A 23,666-nucleotide genomic window follows, 5' to 3' on the forward strand; every position below is an offset into this window, starting at 1 on the left:
AATGAAATCTTTTTCTCAGATTTCCTTTACATTTTATTTCAGGTTCTCACTAGAGTTTTTGTCCACAGTGAAATGGAATTTCAGTTTGTAAAGCTCAGTAGCAAACAAATCTTTGGGCATGACACTCATAAAAAGAGCTTTCTATTGCAAGGTGTGATGTCAGGATTTGTTGGCAGTATTCGTTAGTCATGACTACAGAATAATGAATTGCTCTGATAAATCAGGTGTTATTGCATGTATCAAAAGAACAGAGAAGCATATAATTAATATTTATACTAAAACTATAAAACATATTTCCTGAGTGGGCTGTAAATCATAATATCATAGTCACATGGATCACCTGACCAATAATTTATGAGTCATCTATATGATTTATGCCAGAAAATAAAAGCAGAGCATGTTAAAATTTTATACCTTATTTTCTAAAACAATTAAGAACAAAACAAGCAGTTTTACTCTGCTCATATGCAAGTGCTTTCACTAACTGACTGACCTTCACCTATGGTGATCTGTTTTAGGCACAATTTCTCCTCTTACTACAATAAATGCCAGAACAAATCCTCAAATTTCTGTATGTGTTTTGTTTGCCTTACTTACAACAGGCAAAAAGCATTTGCATTTCTCGATAAAGAGTAACTAGAATTTTAAAAGCTAGGCTTTGATTTCTTTTTTTCATTTACAATCCAAATGACAGTAAGGGATGCCGTCTACAAACCTATGAGGCCTGATGGGATTCATCCAAGAGTCCTCAAAGAGCCGGCTGATGTTATTGCAAAACCTCTCTCAATTATTTTTGAGCAGTCTTGGGAGTCTGGAGAGATCCCAGCTGACTTGCAGCTGACTGGTGAACACTGTCCCGGTTTTCAAGAAGGACAAGAAGAAGGACCCCAGAAATTACAGGCCTGTCATTTTCACTTTAGTGTCTGATAAAATTATGGAGAAGCTTATTCTGCAGGGTATTGAAAAGCACTGGAAAGACAAGATAGTCACTGGTCACAGACAGCACGGCTTCATGAGAGGAAAGTCCTGTTTATCAAACCTGATTTCCTTTCACGGCAAGACAAGTCACTTAGTGAACCAAGGGAAGTTAGTTGATGTGATCAGCTCAGATTTCAGCAAGGTCCTTGATATAGTTTCTTACAGGATCCTTCTGGACAAAATGTCCTGTACTCAGCTGGATAAACACGTCATGTGATGGGTGAGCAACTGGCTCATGGGTCAGGCACAAAAGGTGATGGTGACTGGGGTGACACCAGACTGGACACCTGTCACTATTGGGGTCCCACAGGGCTCCATCTTAGGCCTTTGCTCTCCCACATCTTTGTAGGTGACCTGGAGGCAGGACTAGAAAGGATAAGGCTGGCAGATAAAAGAAAACTGGAAAGAGCTGTTGACTCTTTTAAAGGCCCAGAGCCCCTGCAGAAAGACCTCAGCAAATTAAAAGATTGGGCAATCACCAGCCATATGAAGTTCAACAAGGGAAAGTGCTTGATTTTGCACCTGGAATGCACCAGCCCTGGCTGTATGGACAGGCTGAGGAACAAGATGCAGGAAAGCAGTGCTGCAGGAAGTGACCTGGGGCTCCTGGTCGATGGCAAGCTGGATCTGAGCTAGCAGTAGAGTGTTATAACTTCAAAGCGTGTAACAGCAGTGGGAATTTTGCACCGCTTAATTAGTGATTTGTCTCAGTTTCTTCTGTCTTCACTCAGAGCCAGGATTAAAAGATACACGAAAGAAACAGATTTTCTCGTGTTCAGGCTTGGTTGTTTATTAAATCTTATCAAAAAGTACAAAGTGTTCAGCAGCACTTCTAGCCACCTGCAAGAAGTGACCGAATGGAGCCAGATCCCACTGCTACAAGGTCTCTTAAAGCTAAACAGTCCAAGAGAGAATTAACACATATTAATTTTACTTTTAACCTAATAACTAACTTCCCATGACCCTCAGTGTGACCCTAACTGACCAACCAGAAACTACTACCTGAAACCCATGAAGAAGAAGGAAGATGAGCACCAAAAGAGACACCACCTAAAATCCTCCATCTTGTCCCATACCTATTACTATACTGTAAAAACCTCAAATTTAAAACACTTTGCCATGTGAAACCACACACTTCTATTTAACTACACACTCGTGATTTTAACTTCATCACTCAAATTTAGAAGCCTTCTCCAAGGCCTCAGGTCAAAAGCAGTGTTCTCCAGGGGTTCAGTGCCAGAAAGCACAGAAAGCTGAAAAACCCCAGGTTTCTGGGATACAACATCGGAGGGCAACCCTGTCCTGGGGGCATTGCCAGTCAGGCAAGGGAGGGGATTGTCCAGCTCTGCTCTGCACTGGGGCAGCCTCACCTCGAGTGCTGGGGGCAGTTGTGGTCACTGCAATATAAGCAAGATATTAAACTATTAGATATTAAAGTATTAATCCAAAGGAGGGCAACAAAGATGGTGAAGCAGCTTGAGGTGAAGCTGTATGAGGAGCAACTGAGGTCACTTGGTCTCTTCAGCCTGGAGGAGACTGAGGAGAGGCCTCATTGTAGTTTACAGCTTTGTCACTACCTGCTGACTGATGCCAGAACCCCTTCCCGAACCCAGATCAGACATCCTTCTGATGTAACTACTCACAACTTATATACAAGACATGATGTTCTATGGTATGAAATATCCCTTTGGTCAGTTCAGGTCACCTGTCCCAGCTAGGCTCCCTCCAATTTTGTTTATCTCATTTTTTGTTGTGTGCCACCTCACTGGCAGACCATGAGACAAATTTTAAAAAATGAGAAGAAATTAGCTCTTCCCTAGCGTAAGCCAGGACATTACCCACCTCTTTTTTAATATAATTTTTGTCATGCCAAGTTTCAGTACTTTCTAATATCCCATCACCTTCCCTATTTATCTCTTTTGATACATATACACACAATCATCATTCCTTAGTCTATGGAACACCTCTGCCAATGTGTCAGGACCGCCCCTCTCACCTGAGTGGTTCCTGTGCTATCTTTTTATGTAGGTCAGTGAGAAAGTCTTTTTCCTGAAACTGATTTTTAATGCTAACTTCAAAAATTCTGAGGCTGTGTTAAGTACTTTCAAAACGTAATCTATAAATACTATATTGTAACAAGTTAACCAATAAAGTAGGATAATATTCATCTCATCAAGAGGTTGTACAATTAAAGTTTAAAAATTCCAGTACTTACTGTCATTGTTCTAAAACACTGTTGTAACTGTTGGCCAATGCATTGCTGCATCTTTAAAACAACAACAACAAAAAAAAAAAATCTGTGAGATCCTCTGACCCGCTGGAATAATTTTCTATTCTATTTTTAATATAATTTTCTGAATACATTTTTATGTGGTTTAGTATTTCAGTCTTAATACAGGACTCTTCAGAGTCATGTACTCTGAAGTAATCTTTCTGCTATTTTGTATAAAGATGTTGATAATAATGACATTATCTGCATTAGTACTACACAAATCATAGCAGGAGTAATAATAACATTAAAAATTAAAGAGCCGTTACTAGATCTAGCACAAAATTTAATGAACCACAATTTAGGGAAAATAAACATTTTTATATTTGCTTTCAGTAGCAATTAATTTTTATTCTTAAGTTTTGAATTTATTTTCTTAATTTTTTCTTAATTGAGAGAAAGGGGATCTGATTTTTTAGAGGATTTCAGAATATTTCTAGTACCTCTAAATCTTTTCCAATTTTCAAGCATTACAAACACTGAATTCTGGATTCACAATAGGAATTAGGGAAAAGAAGAAGGCTGTCTCGATGTAAATCTTCCTTTTATCGCACAGCATGACTGTAATTAGCAAAGAGTAAAAACCTTATTGACAGTAGTTTTATTTCAGTGAAGCAATTAAGTACAACTTCACTTTAAGTAAGAACTTAAGCATATCTAAGATATATATTTAGCTTAATCTTGCTGAAATGGCTCGTTTAAATGATCTATTTCAGAATAATAAGTATACACTTCTAAGATGAACATGTTCATATTGTAAAGGTTAACTTTGAAAAAAGTAACAAAACGCTTCGTTCAAAAATACGTTCATCATATTCTCTTGCCGTATTTTTAGAGCTTGGACTTTATAACACATGTGGGTGCAGCACACTGGTATTATTATTCTTGTTTGAACTTTTTGCTGACAGAAGTATTCCTTAACTGAGTTAAGTGTTGAGTGCTCAAAAAGAGCAGGGCACTCATCTTTTTAACATTTATTTCTTAAATGGCAATTACTTACTATCCAATCTATGTGAAGTTATTTGCAAATAATTCTGCAAAATATTTATGTGAAACAGCCTTCTTGTTGCTTCATGTGGAACTGCTTACATTATCTTTATATCTTAGTCAATGTTATTAATGAAAGATCCTTCTGAATTTTCATCATGCTGATTTTTATGAATTAAATGTGTTTCATTGAATAATATTTTGATGTCCTCGAAAACACAACCCAACATGAAATATGATGAATCATTAAAGCTATTTTTTGCATGGTGATATATATAAAAGGACCTTTCCGTTTAAAGGTATTTGTAATTTTTTTAGATTTTTATGGTGCTCTGTTGTGTTAAAGTATGGTGCAAATGGATGATTTATTTGTTATGTGTTAATCTCTGAATTACTGGAGCTTGGCATACCAGTGCTTACCTATTATTGAATGCATTACTGATTTTATATTAATGTGTACTCCCTGTGTTGAGAGCTGATTAAGCAATAAAAAGTACTTCTGTTCTCTTCCAGCTTATGAGTTACAGAACTGCCCTGATCCCCCTCCTTTTTTGAATGGCTATATAGTCAACTCAGATTACAGTGTGGGACAGTCAGTATCATTTGAATGCTATCCTGGATATGTTTTGAGGGGGCAGCCTGTTCTCACTTGTCAACATGGAATCAACAGAAATTGGAACTATCATTTCCCCAGATGTGAAGGTAACTTTCTGGTAGTACCTTTGCTTCAGAACTCACAATACTTTCTGATTTTTGTTTACTCATTTGTGTGCCTGTACATTATGCAGCTTTTGCTGAAGTACAGTGCCTTTATCCTAATCTGTTGTGTAAGCAGATAAAGGCAGAATATTATGTGCTTTTATAAATCATAATTTTTTTATGAATCATGTTCCTCGGCAGTGATTTATTGTTCCTATTAATATCTGTCAATTGTATTGATTATGAAAACTCATGTTAGTGCCAGAAATTATCTTAAACTCTATGTCAAGAACTATTTCAAGAAGATACCTTTATTCAAAAGCAGTTAGGTTATGGAGACACCTTTATCAATGTTTTGGAAGAAAATACAAAGTTATTAATGCTAAAATTTCACTATAAATATGTATGTAATATTTTTTTCTTCGTGTTACACATATGATAAAGTTTTAAAATATCAATTAAAAATTGATATAAAAGTGTAGTGTTTGCGGTCAGTGTTTTTAGAATTTGTTAGAAACCTAGCTAGTTCAACACCTCATATTTATATTTTAGTGATATAGATGAAGTACCAAAGGGCATGCAGCCTTCTGTCTTCTGTCTTTCCTTACTAATTTTTACTCCCTAGAGAAGCCTATTTCCTAAAATATATGAAGGTGTACAACAGGTGAAGCAGATTTTTATGGTATAATCATTTTCTGTTTCCTTAGATGAAACAACAGTAAATAATTGAAATGACATGCAAGAAGTGAATTAATATTTATAATGATGTGAAGACCAAGTCATTCTTACTTTTCCCTGTCGACTCATCCATAGTTTTAATTCAGTGACTTTACCTTCATTTTCTAACTCAAAGAAGGCACTCCTCTGCTACTAACATTTCTGTAATTTACAATGTACACTTGGCCTGGTTTCTGTGCATGTAAATCCTACCTTCCAAGCCTACACACAGGCATCTGCTTTGTGAAAATTCGTCTGTGTACTTTAAAGCTCCACCTAGTACTGCTGAAATTATTACTACGATATGTAAATATTTTTTTTCTGCAGGAAAAGTAAATTGTTATTCTGACTATTGTAATTTGACAGTGGAGCTGAGAGAGAAACCAGTGAAATAACTGAATAATTTTTCTAGCTATGACCAGTTTTCTTACAAGTTTGAGTTGAAAACTTTCTACAGATGATTGGAAATAAGTTTGAAGGCTGAGAAACTGTATATGGGAGAAAATTAGACTAATTTCTGCTCAAGTAATCATAGCAGAATCATGTCATATAGTCTTACTCTTAGATTTAACTCCTGTGCAATCAAGTTGTCCTAGTGACTTACCATAGATGTCTTGGTATAATGTACGTGATTGTCAGTAAATGACTAACTGGGTTTGGGTATCATGGGTGGAATTTTAAAAATTTTTACTGTCTTTCCATGCACAGTGTAATTAGGTGTAAATGGATATGAGAACAAATAGTATGGCATTCATTCATTTATAAATCAACATGTGGTCTACTGTTAGCAATTGATAGTTTAGAAGATTTGATTATACACTTACTCATTTCAAAAATCTATGTTTCTTCATGCCTGTCATTCAAAGTATAACATAATGACATCATTAATTTAGAGTGATTTGTTTATTTACACTAAACCTCTCTTTATCTTGTGTGAAATCTAGCCAGTTATTTCTGTTTAATTTTATGTTTATGTGATTTTTAAAGATCTTTGGAGAAAGCCTAATAACAGTTGGATGTATTATTTACTCTACTAGAGATTTGTTACCTGTGACACTTTTTTCTAACAATATTTATTGATCTTTCATGGCTAAAAATCATATAAGAGGAATTAGACTGTCTTTATTGAGATACAATCAATCTGCATTCCTTCTTGAGTATTCGAGAATAATTAAGGGAAAATAAAAAAGTGTGCAATCATTAACACCATTAATAAACCTGTCGAAAACATAATAAACTCAAAATATACTTAAACATAAAAATTTAATCAGAAAAATCCTGTATATGAATTACAAATTAATATTAGACTCAGGAAGTGTATTTCCCTGTAGTAAGCATAATTGTCAAAGCAGTCTTAGTTGTGTAAACATGGAGTACTCTGGATGTGGAGAGAACAGAGTAGATTTCTGAGATCAAAGTGACCATGGCATGAATGTAGGGGTTTAAGAAATGGTAAAAAGTGGGCTTGAGTCACATTTTCATCATAATTCCTAGAGCTGATAGACAGTGTCAGATACCCTTGGCCTCTACATGCAACCAGGAATCAGACAGATAGAACCAACCCTTCATTTTCCTGAGCTGGTTTCATTTGTTGGCCACTAAAGATTGGTGGCTCAGGAGCAGGTGCCTTTCTGTTCATAGAATAATAAACTGGGTCAGGTTGGAAGGGACCATAGTGATCCCTTCATCTTGTCCATCCTCCTGCTCAAGCAGAATCATCCTGGGGCACATTGCACAGGATTGCATCCAGACAGAAAATGTGCTAAATGCATCATACAAGTTAGTACTGATATGGATGAAGAAAGTGAAATGGTTAAAGCCTTCTTAGCCTGTCCTATAAATCTAGAGATTATTAAAATAACTCTTCCAAAAAGGGCTACTCATCAACTAGCCAGATTACTTTCTACCACAACAGTATAGCAGCTTTACACCATAGAGAAAATGAGACATCCTTCTGCATTTCTCAGTCCTCCTTCCTCCTTCCCTTTTCCTTTCCTGCTTTTTTTCTTTTTCCTTTTATCAATTTTTTCTGTTTTTATTTTCCATCATTTGTTAAGTTGAAAAAGAAACAAAAAAGGTCTGGAGGGAGTCACAGGAACACTGACAATAATAACATAAACTTAATGGTAAAAGCTAATAAGAAATGTTCTAGAGCAAGGCTGAGTGCCCGTAAATGAGATTAAGGTCTCATTCTAATGAGTGAGATTTACTAATTTTCATTAATGGCCATATGTCTACTTGGATACATATTCATATTCAGTCAATTCTTCTGAACTGATACTCAAAAGAGCATATTATCACATATTTGCTACCCTTGAATAAAGTCAACCTTTTCACAGCTTTGATTTGGCTACAGACTTCATTCAGCAAGTGTGGGCAAATTTTTGTCTGCATGTCCATTTTACTTGTCATAAGGATAATTAGCATACAATCTTCAAATGAATCACCATTAAAAATGACTCAAATATGTCAGAAATAAAGCATAATGGTTTTGGACTAGTGAAGGAACAATCATCCTATTTTTTCCAGAATTTTATTCCAGTTCAGTTAGAATTCAGTTGGATGGAAACGTGTAAAACCTGTTTGCCTATTTGGTTTTTAATCTTGAATACAAACAAATGATGCCCCTTTTAAAGTGGAATGTTGATCTAGTTTCAAGAATTATATGCAAACAATATTACCAGAAGATTTTGATGAATTTTAAGAAATGAAACCTTAAAGACATCAGCATAAATTACTTTTAGAAATGTCAATATTTATTAGAGAAGCAACCTGCCAAGGAAAAGGCAGTCTTTAAGACTTAAGTTGTCTTGTTTAGTCTTGTGGAGCTTTAAGCTTTTGGTAGCATTTTGATATTCCACTTGTAATATGAAAAAGTATTTTCTACTACTAATTTTTTTCATTTCTTTTCTTTTCAGCTCCTTGTGGCTATAATGTAACTGCTCAGAATGGTACAGTTTATTCCCCAGGGTTTCCAGATGAATACCCAAATTCTAAGGACTGTACTTGGTTAATTATTGTATCTCCGGGCCATGGGATTTACATCAACTTTACCTTACTGCAGACTGAACCTGTGAATGACTACATTGCAGTTTGGTATGCAATTTTTTGAAACAAATTTTTGATTTATCAAGTCTCACTGTCCCAAGCTACAGATTTTCTTAGTATTGGTCCTTAGGTTGTCATATGTGCTGAAGAACAGCATAAAACAACTTCCAAGGTTATCTGAAAAAAAAAAAAAAAAATCACTGTCTGAACTCTATAAAAATGCTGTTCCAGAAGTACTTGGAAGCTCAAACTCAGTTATCAATCAGATCATGTTTGAATTTTTCTTCTCTAAGTTTAGGCCATGTAAGGTCAAAGTGGTGTAATAATCTGCACTATGTTAAATTATGCGTTCCATGAACATACAGGAAATATATGTTAGTTTTTGCAAAACTTTCTGACATCTTTAGACATTAACTAATTTAGGCATTAAGTAAGATTTTCTTAAATTTTCTTAATATTTCAATATGCTTGATAGACATACTTTTTATATTTTCTAACCCAGACTTTCAGGCCTTCTACCTCCCTGTCTTTAAGCCTCTTATAGTATGTTCCTCTTCTCTGAATTTGTATTTTTTTCCACACAAACCCATTCAACTTCTGACCTCATCTGAAGGAAGAGGCCTTAGAGCTGTCTAAATTCTTGCATAAGGATTTACTGCACTCAAGAGCTGCTCCAATCTCCCAGCTAGTCCACTATTCTTGTAGCTATTGGTGAGGTTTGTTCAGACAGTTTACAGAGATGCAAGCTGTTTCTGAGCAGCCATTTGTTTGCCTCTGGTATTTGCATTACCTGTAAACCCAAAACACATAATAGATTGTCTTATCTGGCAGATTGTATGTATATAAGGCTTGGCTTTTCAATAATACAACTGAGATGAATAAATATCCCTCTAAATGAAAGACAGTGAAAGGTCAAAAGCTAACAGCTTTCAGAGAGATTACAGATAATCTCAAGCCTTCTAAAATAACATATTGCAAAAGGTTTTTCATTCAGTTTAGATTAATTACATGCAGTATACAAAATAACCAGAAATAAGTGTTGTAGCGCTGAAAAAATACTTCAGTGATAAAAGTGGGGAGGTTTTTTTTATTTATTCAGACTGTTCAGGCCTGAATGTTCAACATTACTATACTGGAAGTGAATGAAGCCTAATGTTACTGGAGTTTGTTTCTCTTAGTGTGTCTTATCCTACTGCTGAGAAACACAAAACACAATTTTTTTTTTCCTGTTTTTTTCCCCTCACTTTCTTTTTTTCTCCTTAGAACATGCGTTTGAATCTTTGGAATTCATTTAAATGGCAGAGTAATTTGCAGTATCCATGACTCTGTGTTTTAAGCATGAGTTGAAGACTTGTAGCACCTAGGTCAAAATTTTAGAAATATAACAGCATTACAAGACTTCTATTTTTTTTTGGTTTTTTTCCTCATCTGATCTGTACATGAAAATTTTTGGCAGGAACACACATTGAAAATTTCTTGCCACCGCTAAATTTCTTGCCCATATAAATATAAAAACTATTTCAAAGTAGCCTGGTCTCTAAAAAATGTCACATCTGAAGTTGGAAAGAATATACTGTGTTGCTAAGAAAAGTTAAAAAAAAGGGAAGAAACTAATTTTAAATCATTAAGAAAATAATTTTTTACAAAAATTTAAATTGCTCTCCAGAGAAAAGAGACTGTTAATTTGAATATTAAGAACATTAGTTTTTCAGCTGACTTTTTAATGGTTTCCTTTCCAGGGATGGTCCTGACCATAATTCACCTCAGCTAGGAGTTTTCAGTGGGAACACAGCTCTGGAAACAGCTTACAGTTCTACCAATCAAGTCCTCCTCAAATTTCACAGTGATTTTTCAACAGGAGGATTCTTTGTCCTCAATTTCCATGGTCAGTTTTCTTTATATAATTTACATCTAATTACCACAATTATTTAGTGAATTTTAATGATATTTCTTAACTTTGTGGTTTACTGATTTACCATGACTCGTGGATTTGCTGGTGTCTCTTTTTTCTCTTTTCTTTTCTCTTTTCTTTTCTTTTCTTTTCTTTTCTTTTCTTTTCTTTTCTTTTCTTTTCTTTTCTTTTCTTTTCTTTTCTTTTCTTTTCTTTTCTTTTCTTTTCTTTTCTTTTCTTTTCTTTTCTTTTCTTTTCTTTTCTTTTCTTTTCTTTTCTTTTCTTTTCTTTTTCTCTTTTCTTCTCTTTTCTTAACTTTTCTTAGCTTTTCTTTTTTGTTGATTTTTAATAATAGTATTTATGAGGTTTTTTAAATTACATATTAAAAAAGTCCTAAGAATGTTAATTTTGGGCTTTTAATAAACTCTGTTTTAGCTTTAGTGTTAACCATTACCATCTAATATTAAGCTCTTACTCTTTTAATTACTTTGGCCTATTTATTCAATAAGTTTTAACTTTCTTTATTAAAATCATTCTCCAGCTGACCATGCCTAGGGCTCCTGGTCAGAAAAGTTTCTGGGATGCTATGGCAGGTTTGAACAATAGCACAAAGAGTGATATGCAGCAAAATACTATGTTCAAAATTATATTCAGCACTAGAGGTAGTGACAATTAGGCATCTAGCTCAGAAATGAAAAGCTGAACTATATAGCTATAATTTGAACTAAGTCATCCAAATATGCATAATAAATGGAAGATTATTAGCCTTCTGGACTCTAAATCAAAAATATACAATGAATTAATTCATAAAGACTAAAACAAATGTTGCAGAGAGTACATGAGATACCTGTTTGCATGGGAAAGTCCATATGAAATTGTTACTCAGAATCTGAAATGTTTCTCTTGTCTGTACATTTCTCCTAAAATGAGGTCATGATACATGATCACCCACTGCACTTAACCTGAGAAGCAAAAACTAAGCTCGATAGGACTAACAAGTTATCCAGAGAATTTTATTCTGACAGTAAATTAGTTCCATGAAGGGGAGAGTTTTTCTTTAGTATATGCACTCTCATCATAATCTTTATTTCTGTTTTGATTTTTTATAATCCAGAAAGGGCTTCTTCAACTGTTGTAGGCATTTTATTCTATTTTAGAATCACAGTCATTTTAGTAGTCACCTTTTTTAATGAGATTGCTCACAATTTATTGAAATATATTTGAAAAGCAGACAAGAGACTTTGTTTAAAGAGTCAGAGAATTATATAATGTTTTAAATGTAAAGGGACTTTAAAGCTCATCTAGTCCAAACCCCCTTCTATGGACAGGAACATCTTCCACTGGACTAGTTTTAGACCTGGATGATTTCTGAGATCCACCACTTCTCTGGGCAACCTGTTCCAGCGTTTCACTACGCTCATGACATATAATGACATTTAACTTGGAGAATGTTGTAACTGAGAGACCACAAGGTTCAGTGCAGCTCTCGTAATTTAGGAAGTGTGAATATGAAACTAATTTTCTGTAAAATACTTCTTAACACACCAGTATTTAATTCTTTTTTTCACTAAATTTTGCAGCTTATCAGCTCAGGAAGTGCCAGCCTCCACCCACAGTTCCACATGCAGATTTATTTACAGAAGATGATGACTTTGAAATAGGTAAAAATATAGTATTTCTTTCTCTTTCTTCTGTCTTCATTTGAATTAAACTAAGCTATTTCATCTTCCACCTGAGGTTCTGAAATATTTCCATTTGAAGGATATTTGGAGGTTTAACTTTTTTTTTCCAATACTTTCTCAGGAGATTTTGTGAAGTACAGGTGCCATCCTGGTTTCACCCTTGTTGGACAAGATATATTAACCTGCAAACTGAATGCACAGTTGCAGTTTGAAGGATCTTCTCCATCCTGTGAAGGTAAATATATACTTACATGGTGTGTATATCATTAATATGCATCCTACATAAAGCATCTCAATTTAGGCACTTTTTGTTGATGCTTAAAAGAAAATTTTCCATTTATTTCTTTAATATCTAAGAAATACACTTTTTATATATTTGGCTCTAAGAATTTTATGTAGAAATTTTATTCTTTAGAGCCAATGAGAAGTGGTTTCAACTATTGACTCCACCATGACTGAAATATTGATTTTTAAAATTAAATTAAAATATTCTATATTGTTTCAAACCAAGAATTTCTTTTTACTTTTGAATAATACTAAAAATGTGAATTTAAATTAAACTTTCAAAATAAAATAAGAAATTATTCTCTGTGCTTTGATAAATATGGTGGCATTTTATAACAGAGTCACATAGAAAATAATTTTAAAATAATATGTGATAAATTTAGTTTCTTCAAAGTATAAAAAATATTTCAACTATTTATATTGCGTTCATAATTACAGTATTTCAAACAAGGAACTAAAAAATTTAATATGAATGATGTTTAGAATCACATTTTTATATAATGTCCTCCTCTTCAGGGAAAACAAGTTTATCTTGGAATTTTGTAATCAGTCTTTCAAACTGTTTTTCAAAATATATTGTTTTCTAGATTTTTCTTTATTTTTTTTTCATTTTGTTAAACATGTATGGCAGAAAGTTTTTGAAAAGTTGAAAAAGTGATCAAGAAAGCATTTGTAGAATTTTGTCCTGAAGTACATCAAAATGTTTTGGGGAAAAAAAGTTACTGATAAGATGCTATCATTAAAATTTAAGGAAATCAAAAAGAAAACAGAATTTCTTTATTCTATATTATACTATTTTGACTTTGATCTATAATATGTAATTTTGGATGGAGTAGCTTCCATAGCATGAGGTAAAAACATCCATATGCACAAGAGTAATGCTGGAAGCACAACAATTATTGTGATACTTTAATAACAGCTGTATGTGTATCTTCCTTCCTGTTACCCTGGTTCTCTCCTTTCATGTTTTAAAAATTAATACAGGATTCATAATACAAACTATTATTTTATTGATGCCATAATATATTTTATGCATTTATTTGTCTGCATGAACACACATACTTGAGGTAAAGTGGTTTTTTTACCTCCCCTTTTTTGAACTGTGCATACAATTAGCTGGGATCTGCCATGGATTCAGGCATTAGGCTCCACATCTTTGTTTTGAAAATCTTTGTTTCCACAACTATGAGTGGAAAACAATCATTATTTATTTCAGGACCCTCACCATAAAATATGCAGCATTAATGGGAATATTGTGTACTTATCTTTCTTGATAGGATAACTGAATACTTATTAATGTTTCTGATGATTTCTTTAATCAATTTATTTGTATTATAAATGTAATATTTTAATAAGATGATTGCAGTGCAAATCCAGACTTCATTTTTTAGTGAACAGTAACAACAGTAACTTAAACTGAGCAGTTATTATAAAATCTACAGAGATACTAGGAGCTTCTGATAAGGGTTAGCCATCCATAACAATTCCTGCAGATTCAGTGCAAACTGCAGTGCTTTCTCTGGCTGTATCCTGTGAATACGGCAAAACTTGGTTACAGGAGTGACATCAAAAGAAAGAATCTGATCATAAAAAATAAAAGTGCCATTGAGTGATTCAGGCAGTAGACAATAGAGTTGGAGGTATTAGACTAAGATTCTGGCACTGCTTTTTTGGACAGACATAAGGGAGGAATTTCTTGAGGTAAATTGGGATGCACCTGATTTCTTTTCTTCGGCCAAGCTATATCTTTATATAAATTTAATTTTCCTTTTTGGAAAGTAGAATTACTTGGTTTTATTTCTGTCCCAGACTCCCCAATATTACTATGGAGATAAATGTTGAATGTAATTCCTATTTTATTATATAACCAATCTTATATTTATGAATCATACAAAATATTGCTAGATCATTTAAAAGTAGTGCTTTTAATGACTGTCTTTGTAGGGTTTACTCATACATAAATATTTGAAAATACACATGTTCCAGTTGGTATGTCTAAGGATCTGAAGGGAGGAAATATTTATTTCTGCATCAGGCCAGAAATTCTGTATACCAGAACATATACACAATGTTCTGTATCTAGCACTGGCCACTAATGATTTTCTACTGAAGCATAGAAAATCATTGCAAACATTCAGTTAATTAAGACATAAGTATAACTGTAGCTAAACCACTCTTAATCTAGCAATGTTCTTTATATTTTGAATCCTGTAGGGCTGTTTCTTCCGCAGAATTATTCAGTCCTATTTGAACCCATGTAAATGCTTCAAATCCACAAATTTTTGTGCAAGAATTTACACTATTTATTTAATATGTGAAGTTATTTCTCTGTCTGCTTTGAACTTTGCACTTGCTGTTTTCATGTCATCCAGTTCTTAGGGGGAAAAAATCAGTAACAAGTTGTTCTCTATTCACCATACTTATGACATGATTATATAGATCAAAAGATATTTAATATTTTTAATCATTCTTCTCATCCTTCTCAATAACCTGTCTTATTCTATTCTATTTCTTTAGGATCGATGCAGAATAGAATTGCATTTATATGTAATTATTTTATCCTCCTAGGCTTGAAAAAAATGTGCTACTTGCTATGCATTTTGCATATTGTATTTCAAACTAATTTTTGAACTGCCTTCTCATATTTCTACATTCTACCTGTAATTTACAATTGTTCATATTGCCCTTGTTTAGATCAGCTTGATATTCTTTAAAGATACAAGAACACTTTCCATTTTTCCAGTAACTGTGCCAGTACTTTATAGTAGTAAAAAAATATATTCACATGATAGAAGGCCAAGTTCTAGTATATTATATATGAGTCTGATGACATGTCTGACAGGCAAGAAAAATCAGTCTGCATGACCACTTCTTCATCATTCTCAATAAATTACCTCCAGAGCAGCTGTATTCAAGCACATAAGAATTTTCTTACAACTCCTTCTCCTTTCCTGTCTGAGGACAGACTTTCTCAGAATGTTTGGTACAGTACTAACTTGCCAGGTATTTTCTAGCGTGTAGTGCCCTAGGCACCCCTACAGCTGTCTGTGTGAATGGGTTTATTCTTAACAGTAATTGAATAGTTGTGATTTCTGCTTCTACACTTGAAGCTGCTGCTCTTGTCCTATTTCTAATCTCTTGCTAGAAATTTCTTTCATTTTTTAGTTGCTGTTAGGAAAGTGTAGAGATGTAAATTAAAGCACGATGAGCATTGTGACAGCAAGAAATATTCCTATACTGGTCAAAAAAATTGAGATACTAGCTAAACGGATAATGGGTATTCAATGTAAGGTAATATGACTGTTCAAAACATTTAAATTATAAAGGTAGTATGATTATATTGTCCTAATGTGGTGATAATATTTATGAATAAAAAGCAAAATCAAAGATGAGGATATCAGAAGTAGTATTAGAGTTAAGGAGCTTGGTCTGGCCTTCCCCAAAAAACCTAAATCAGATATCTCCAAAAGCCATGTTAGGGAATGTGTTCCTCAAAACTAGAATGTGATGAAAGTGTTATGCTGCCATGCAGAATTACCCTTCTCATGACACTACCCCACTGCACACAATTACATGTGACTGTGCAACATAAAGATAGTTGTCACTTCTGTTGTTTTTTTGTAAGCATTGCCTCTGTGCATGAATTTATGCAAGTTTAACAAATAACATTACTTGGAACTTTCATGTGCAACAATGGTATTAAAAATGAATGTAAAATAGATTGCTTATGTCCTCCAGTATGCCTAAAGCATGTTTTTAGTATTTATTCCTGTTATAATTCCAAACTATTTTACAGTAGCTTCTTTTAAAATTCATGAGATTTACTTATAAATAATTGATAATTAAATATATGTGCGGTTCAAGCATCTAATCTATTTTGCTGCTCATATTTTGTCAACTGGTAAACTTCACATCAATTTCTAAACTTCTAAATATGTAGGGAGTTGAGTCAATCTATAATTTAACTGACAGAGAGTTCATGAATATCAAATATGTTAATGCGTTAGTTGACTGACAAATAAAAGAAACAGTGTTTAGAGTAGAATATTGTGGTGGGTTGACCTTAGCTGGTCACCAGGTGCCCACCAAGCCACTCTACCACTCCCCATCTCAGTGAGACAGGAGAAGGAAATAAGATGGATAGAAATTTGTAGGTCAAGATAAGGCAATTTATTAAAGCAAACGTAAAGGGTTGCATGAACAAGAGAAAAAAAGCCATATATTTTGTTCTTTACTTTCCATCAGCAGGCAATGTCCAGAAACTTCCTGAGAAACAGGACTTCAGCGCATGTAGCTGTTGTAAATAATGAGTGCACCTTCTTCTTCCTCCTTCCTTTTAGCCTTTATTGCTGAGCTGATGTCATATTGCATGGAATATCCCTTGGTCAGTTTGAGTCAGCTGTCTAGTCCCCTCCCAAGACCTTGCCCAGCCCCAGCCTGCTGGGAGATGGTGGTGCAGAATGCTGGAGAGACAGCACTGATGCTGTGCCAGCACCACGCAGCACTAGTGAAAATTCTGCTGCATTATCAACTCCTTTCGAGCTACCAATGTAAAGCACAACACTGTGAAGGGGGTGCCTTGAGGAAAAATAGCTCAATTTCTGCTAGACCCAACACAAATATGTATGCCTCAACCAAAGCACTCTTTATTTAGGAGTCTTGTTTTTTTAAATGTTATGCTAAAAGGAGAAAGATAATATTATAGGAAAAATAACTCGAAATAGCAGATTTTTTTTAACCTGTTTTGTGTATGGTGAATACAAGATAATAACACTGTGGAGTTTACTTTTATTCAAATTATAAGTATTGGCTGTGGTACTTAAAAATGGATGTGCCTTTTGTTTTAAGGAACAAGATGAAGCAATCTTACTGTCTCAGTATCTCAGTTTTATATCTTTAGACGTATGAATCTTGTAAAATTTAAATCTTGTTAAGTGTAGTTTCCACCCAAGAGATTAAATTCTGTAATCAGAAGCTAAGCTATACTGGAAAGGAAATGGTGAGGAATTCATCAGGGTCCAGAAAGAGCCAAGAAAGGCTGCCAAGGTGAGCAGTGCCAACATAACCCAGTGGTACAGCCAGCTTCCCTGACTGCAAAGGGGCATTACACAGTCTGCCTTCCCCTGTCCCTGAACTACTCCAGAGCTCTTCCTCTCATAAGTCCCTGTGGTACATCTGCTATGGACAGCTTAGATTGGAAGGGACCTCTTGTCCCATGAGTCTTGGCCATTGGAGGTAAATCTTGGCAATAGGAACACCTAAAGCTATAGCTCAGTGTTTAAAAAGATTTGGTCACTTCTGTCCTAGCACAAAAGAGCTACTGTGTTGTTTACAGGTTAGAAGGACATAATAGTTTTGATTTTACTTGAATTTTCTGCTCTAAGAATATGTTGGTTTTGTCTCAGTACCACAGAGGAATATACTATACCTCCTTTCACCCTTAGCATCACTATTTGCACTGATTTGTATTAGAGAGGTACATTTATTTTTCCCTACAGAAACATTATTTCTCCTTTTTGGAAATTGTTCTGTTAGTAAAATTCTGAAGTTCTGAAGAGAATACAATAGAATATGTGGAGGAAATAATTCCAATAGCAGTCCTGCTGATGTCTTTTCAGTTCTAAAAGCAGACAAAAAGTCAGACACAGTTGGGTGATAAAAATGCAGTTACCTTTATAAAGGATCCTTAATGGTGCACAACACGCTGGAATGTATGCCAAAACTGCACTGAAGATGCACATGGTAAGAAAGTCTGCACAAATTTTCACAAATTAGCATAACTGACAAAAATCCCTAGTTAGGGACATAAGTGATGGGGTAAATCATGCCTGGTTTAACACTTTTTTGAAACCTGTCCTTTAGATACTAACTAAACTTTGTTTATGAGAAAGTATCTCAAGAAGCTATTTTATTGGTTTTTAGAGAATTTAACCCTGGTTGCCAGGGGATTGCAGTCTCTAGGACTGTGTTCTATCTTTCTGTCTAACAGAGTAGGTGAAATGCTAGCTATGTATCTGTGTAGTTATACAATAGTAGGCTACAGAGCTACAAATATATAAAGAATTTATAAAAGCAAAAAGGCAAAAATCAGTTTGGTGTCACTGCATTGATCTATTTCTTGTGTACACGTGATGATACGTTCAAGGAAATACTCTGACCTTTAAGCTGTTGATTTTTAATATTCACTCACCAAAGAAATGTTCTTAATTACAAAGCAACTCATACTTTTCCTCAATTATGAGAGAAGGGCATGATGAAACATCTGCAAAAGGAATATTTTCCCCTGTGAGGAATAAATTAGTTTCAGGTCCCTTCTTAAGATTTGTCTGCAAGCAATGAGAAGCTAAGAGCAGTTTTTCTCTGTTATTGATAACTTTTACCTGCTTTTGAAAGAAATTTTTTTTGTTGTTATTTTTCAAACTTAGTAAATAAGCTATTTTCTTGTCTCTTTCCTTCATTTTTTGTCTCTGATGTCTTTACAAGAAAAACTAGATAATCCAAGAGCAAAGGAGCTGAAATAAAAAGGCAGGAAACGTAATTTCTGTGGGTTGTTTATTCTTTCCTCTCCCCTCCACAATTTCCTACTCCTGTCTTGTTTTCTTTTTGCAGTCCATTCTTACCAGTTCTTCTCTGGAGCACCATCACAGGTTTCTGAAATGATCAGTCAGTGTGCTGAGTGTGTCTTTCTTCCTGTTCTATGACAGTTCTTTTATCCCAAAAGAAACTAAAATTTTTCACTTCTCTGAATTGTTGACTTTCCTCGATGTTTGCATTTCATTCCTTCCCTGACTCCATTTTTTAAAGATGCTTGCAGTGTATTTCTTGAGTTAGTGAACAATATCTCAGCACTTAGTGACAGTGTTCTGGGGATCACTATACATTGATCTCAGGCTTTTCAAAATGTAATTTTGAATCTTGTTCTTAGTTGATAATCTTCCACCCAAGATTCTAAAACCTTCCTATGCTGGAGTAAGTAAACAGAGTCCATTCAGTGAGTTCTTAAGAAGATGCTTAGAGGGCACCTCTCTGAAAATGATACCTGTGGTAACTTAGCTAGAAGAGCACCCATACAAAGGAGGCAATAATAGCCTTCTAGATTAACCCAGCTGTAAATTTCTCTGGAAAAATTTTACTATTACACTTCCTAAGTAATGAGATCAGCAGGTTTTAGTCTTGTCTGGACTGTATCTGTGTAACATCCAGATTTTGTTTGCAAACCCCAGATCTGAATGACTACTACCCAATTGATTTCATGAGTAATTTGACCAATGGTTATTTTCATAACTCCCTAAGATGCTGAGGAAAAACAAGCAACAAAAGACATTTGTATCCTTAATATCAGTGCTGCCAGTGTTTAGATGTTTACAAAACCACTTCAGATGTACTACCTGCACTCCTATATCCCATTCCAAATGACCCATATATTGCAACTTGTTTGTCATGTTTAGTTGATTGTAGCCATTTCTAAACCATAGTTTATCCAGAGAGGTGACAGTTTCCCAGTGTTGAAAATAATCACTGTGTCTTTCTGTGAAGAGTCTGAGAGCATCACTTATTTCTCCAGGATACTTATAATTTATGACTTTGAAGCCAATTTATGACTTTTTATTCTCAAGTTGTTCTAGTAGACGTTATTATTTTTAATAAGCATTACAAGTAAACTGATACTGGATCAGTAAAAAATCACCTTTTTCCTTCTTAAAATAGTCTTGTATCATAAGGAATGATACTATAGGATAAAGCAGGTTGTGGGACTGTGTTGTGTCAGCTACTCTTCATCACTGATGTGCACTTTTATTCATGTCTGACAGGAAACATTATGGGGAAAATAATTGTTATTTATCTGATGATATTTTTCTGCCCGATTTTTTTCTTTGAGAATTTGCTGGTTTACTTGTATTTTCTGTGGATTTATAAATCAGAGCACTTTTTACAGTGTTTTCCCAAGTTATTTTTGTCTTATTTTGAAGAATAGAGTAAGTCAAAGTAGCAATGTATTTCATTTTGAGGGAATGAGAGAAGAAGCTACTGCCATTAAACACATGCAATGCTATATTCTTAGACAGTAGTTTGTGTGAAATTTCTAGGTGTAATTTTACTAAAGGTGTTTCTATCTCAAGAGGCAATCCCTGGATTACTGTCAAAAGAATTCTTACTGCTTTATATACCGTTGTCCCACAGGCTTTCCCTCTCTTAGGAGCTTCTATGAAAGATGGCTTTGCCTCTTAGGGATACTGTCTGCTGCAGCCAGTGCTGTCAAATGATAGCAGGAAGGGATATATACCAAAGAAAAATTACTTGCTTACTATCGTTTCCACAACCCAGGTCTTGTTCCCTGCTTGGTGGCCAATTCTCACTTGGATATTGCATCCCTCCTTTTCACTGACTGACATTTTTCTCTCTGACTGAAGAAACTTTTAGCTACAACTGGACCTAAATTTCACCTCCAAGTTTGCAAAAGGCCTTCCGAGGGAAATGCTCTAGTTTTTAATATTTGTTTCTGATATTTATGTGTGGATTTTCCCCTGTAGTATACTTTTTCTGCTGATGACTTTTCCTTCTGTATTTTTTTTTTGTTTGTTTTTCACCTTTCAAAAAACCTTTACTTTATTTAAGTGCTTGGGTACTGTGACAGATGATTGCCGGGAATGCATTTCTGTCAAGATATGGTTGTGAATCTTACACAAAAACCATTATTAAAATGAAGAGATATTATTAAATTGTGGACACAATGTATTAGACTTCACCAGGAAACAGATTTGAAAAAATGAATCCTGCATGAGAGGCAAAATGTTCAAGAAAAATTGTGACTAACAAAACTTCCTAATCAAACCAGTGTTTAGGATATAAAATTTTCAGTATTTCAACATACTATGCTCCTTTCAGTATGCAGAGATCATAAATGCCTATGAATACTTGGTGAAATTTAAAGTTCACACTTTAAATAGCAGGAGAAGTAGTTGCTAAGACGGTCTTACTTGGATGACTTGGAGCATTCTCTAGCTAAAATGAACACTTTACATAAAACTCGTGCCCTTTAAAATTATCTGATATGTCTAGATATTTCAATATGTTGTCATGTTTATGTAACAAACTTCATTCTTAAAGCTCAGTCATTTTATTTTAAGATCTCAAACAGAATACAAATTCTGAATAAAATATTTTACTAGTAATTTTACCTCACCTGTGTGAATGATTGCACCAACATACGTGAATTCTTTGACTGAAACCACTTTGGGGTTTAACATATTTCTTTCTGGATATATGCTTTACTGTAATTAATAAATTAATGTAATGTTTCTTAAATGCAAGGTTTATAAAAGTGGTCCTGTTTCCATGCATATTCTAGGGAACTTTTTTCCCCTTCCCTCTAGAATATGCTTTTAACATGTTTTCATTTGGAAAGTGACCCTGAAGCATGAATTTCATGGCAAAAAAGCTCTTTGTTTTATTGCTATTCTTAGTGTTCTTTTTGTGTCCTTTTTAGCACAATGTCCAGCAAATGAAATTCGTACAGAATCATCAGGAGTGATCCTCAGTCCAGGTTATCCAGGCACCTACCCCAACTCTCAGACATGCTCTTGGACTATTAAGGTTGAGCCAGGATATAACATCTCCATTTTTGTAGAAATGTTTCAAAGTGAAAAGCAATTTGATGAGCTGGAGGTATTTGATGGTAAGAGAGGTTTAAATTCTGTCTAACTACATAGGAACAAATACTGGGTGGAGTGGGCCTTAATTTCCAATTGTTGGGATCACAGTGCAGTGATATATCTGAAATTTAAACAATAATTCAGAATTCCTATTACTTTTACCTAATATCTAAATCTATTAACCAATTAAATTTTATAGATGCATTCAAGACAGAGAAGATTTTAAATTTTCTTAGGTATTGTTACAGGAGGAGCAGTAACAGCTGCAGCTTCCCTAGGAAAATCTAGTTTTCTGTTTCCTGGGATATGTATGGAGATGTCTGACAGGAGAAGTTAACATGCTAGTCCTTAACGGTTCATTTCTGGTGAAGAAGTGTTTTGGGGTTATAATTACATTTGTCCAAATGAATTAAATAATTTGAGTCTCAATACTGATATTTGAGTTCAAATACCCTGTCTGTTTTCTCCATAGCATAGCAGACCAGTGCTGTTCACTGTTTAAATACATCACTGTTGAAGTGTTCAACCATCTGTTTTGGGATAAAGAGCAGAGAAATGGCCAAAACTAATTTTTTAGTGTTGTCACTTCTCAAAGGGCCCTGCTTAATTCTTATTTTCTATTTCATCCTGAACTTATTGTGACTTATTATGTTCTTACTGATTGACAAGGATAACTAGTGTGTGATTGTTCTTAAATACATTTTTGTTCATTTAGAGACGATTATCATATCTTCCTTCATTAACCAAGAATATATGATAAGTATGATAGAAATGATGAATATTCACTATGGGAGTTTCACAGCAAGAAAAAAAATTAAAAGGTCATATCTTTTGGGGTATCTTGTTCTGAGTATTCTTCTGAAGGATTAGATTTTAATTTCTAAAATTGCTAAGTTTGTTTCACTTTTTGGTAGAAACGTCCTAAAAAAATCCACAATATTTTTAATGCTTTAAAAATGCCACTTCATTAGCATACTTTTTCTTCATAACATGTACGCTGGTCCATGTCAGGTTAGTGCAGAAAATAGTCTACAAAAAATCTATTAAGACTGCCTTTTCCTCCATTCCGTTTTTTTATCAAAGACAATATGGAACTTTTCTAGTGGTCTGATCACTTTGTTTTCTTTTTGTAAATTCTGTTGAAACAGCATAATTTTCCTGATGCATAATTTTGTTTTCTTTCCAGTGAATTTAAATGTAATGAAACCAGATTATCAATAATAGATCTGAGAGAAGAACTAATGTCATTCCTACATTTTAAAGCATTTTAATTTCATGGCATGAGATAATATTCTTACAAATTCATCTCTACTGCAGCTCTGCAGAAGTAATTTTTTCTACCACCTACCAGCAACCTAAAGTGAAAAAGATAATGGCATATTTATAACCTCTCAACTACAGTGCCATGTGGAGATTCCTGAGCTAGCTCTCAACACGTTGATATTCAGATATGGCCC

At 34.3% G+C, this 23,666-nt stretch overlaps 1 protein-coding gene across 2 annotated transcripts in view; it reads left to right on the forward strand.

Annotated features, from left to right (window-relative positions):
- CSMD1 (CUB and Sushi multiple domains 1) overlaps nucleotides 1–23,666 on the forward strand; it is a 1,072,714-nt gene that overhangs the window by 953,302 nt on the left and 95,746 nt on the right. For both annotated transcript variants that reach the window (XM_014869526.2, XM_088162298.1), the window contains exons 42-47: nucleotides 4,748–4,936; nucleotides 8,569–8,746; nucleotides 10,438–10,583; nucleotides 12,170–12,250; nucleotides 12,393–12,506; nucleotides 22,044–22,232. In XM_014869526.2, coding sequence (XP_014725012.1) covers nucleotides 4,748–4,936; nucleotides 8,569–8,746; nucleotides 10,438–10,583; nucleotides 12,170–12,250; nucleotides 12,393–12,506; nucleotides 22,044–22,232 — 897 coding nt within the window. The remainder of the gene's footprint in view (nucleotides 1–4,747; nucleotides 4,937–8,568; nucleotides 8,747–10,437; nucleotides 10,584–12,169; nucleotides 12,251–12,392; nucleotides 12,507–22,043; nucleotides 22,233–23,666) is intronic.

This window comes from Sturnus vulgaris, chromosome 3, assembly GCF_052056855.1.
Source record: "Sturnus vulgaris isolate bStuVul1 chromosome 3, bStuVul1.hap1, whole genome shotgun sequence".
Taxonomy (NCBI): Eukaryota; Metazoa; Chordata; class Aves; order Passeriformes; family Sturnidae; genus Sturnus; species Sturnus vulgaris.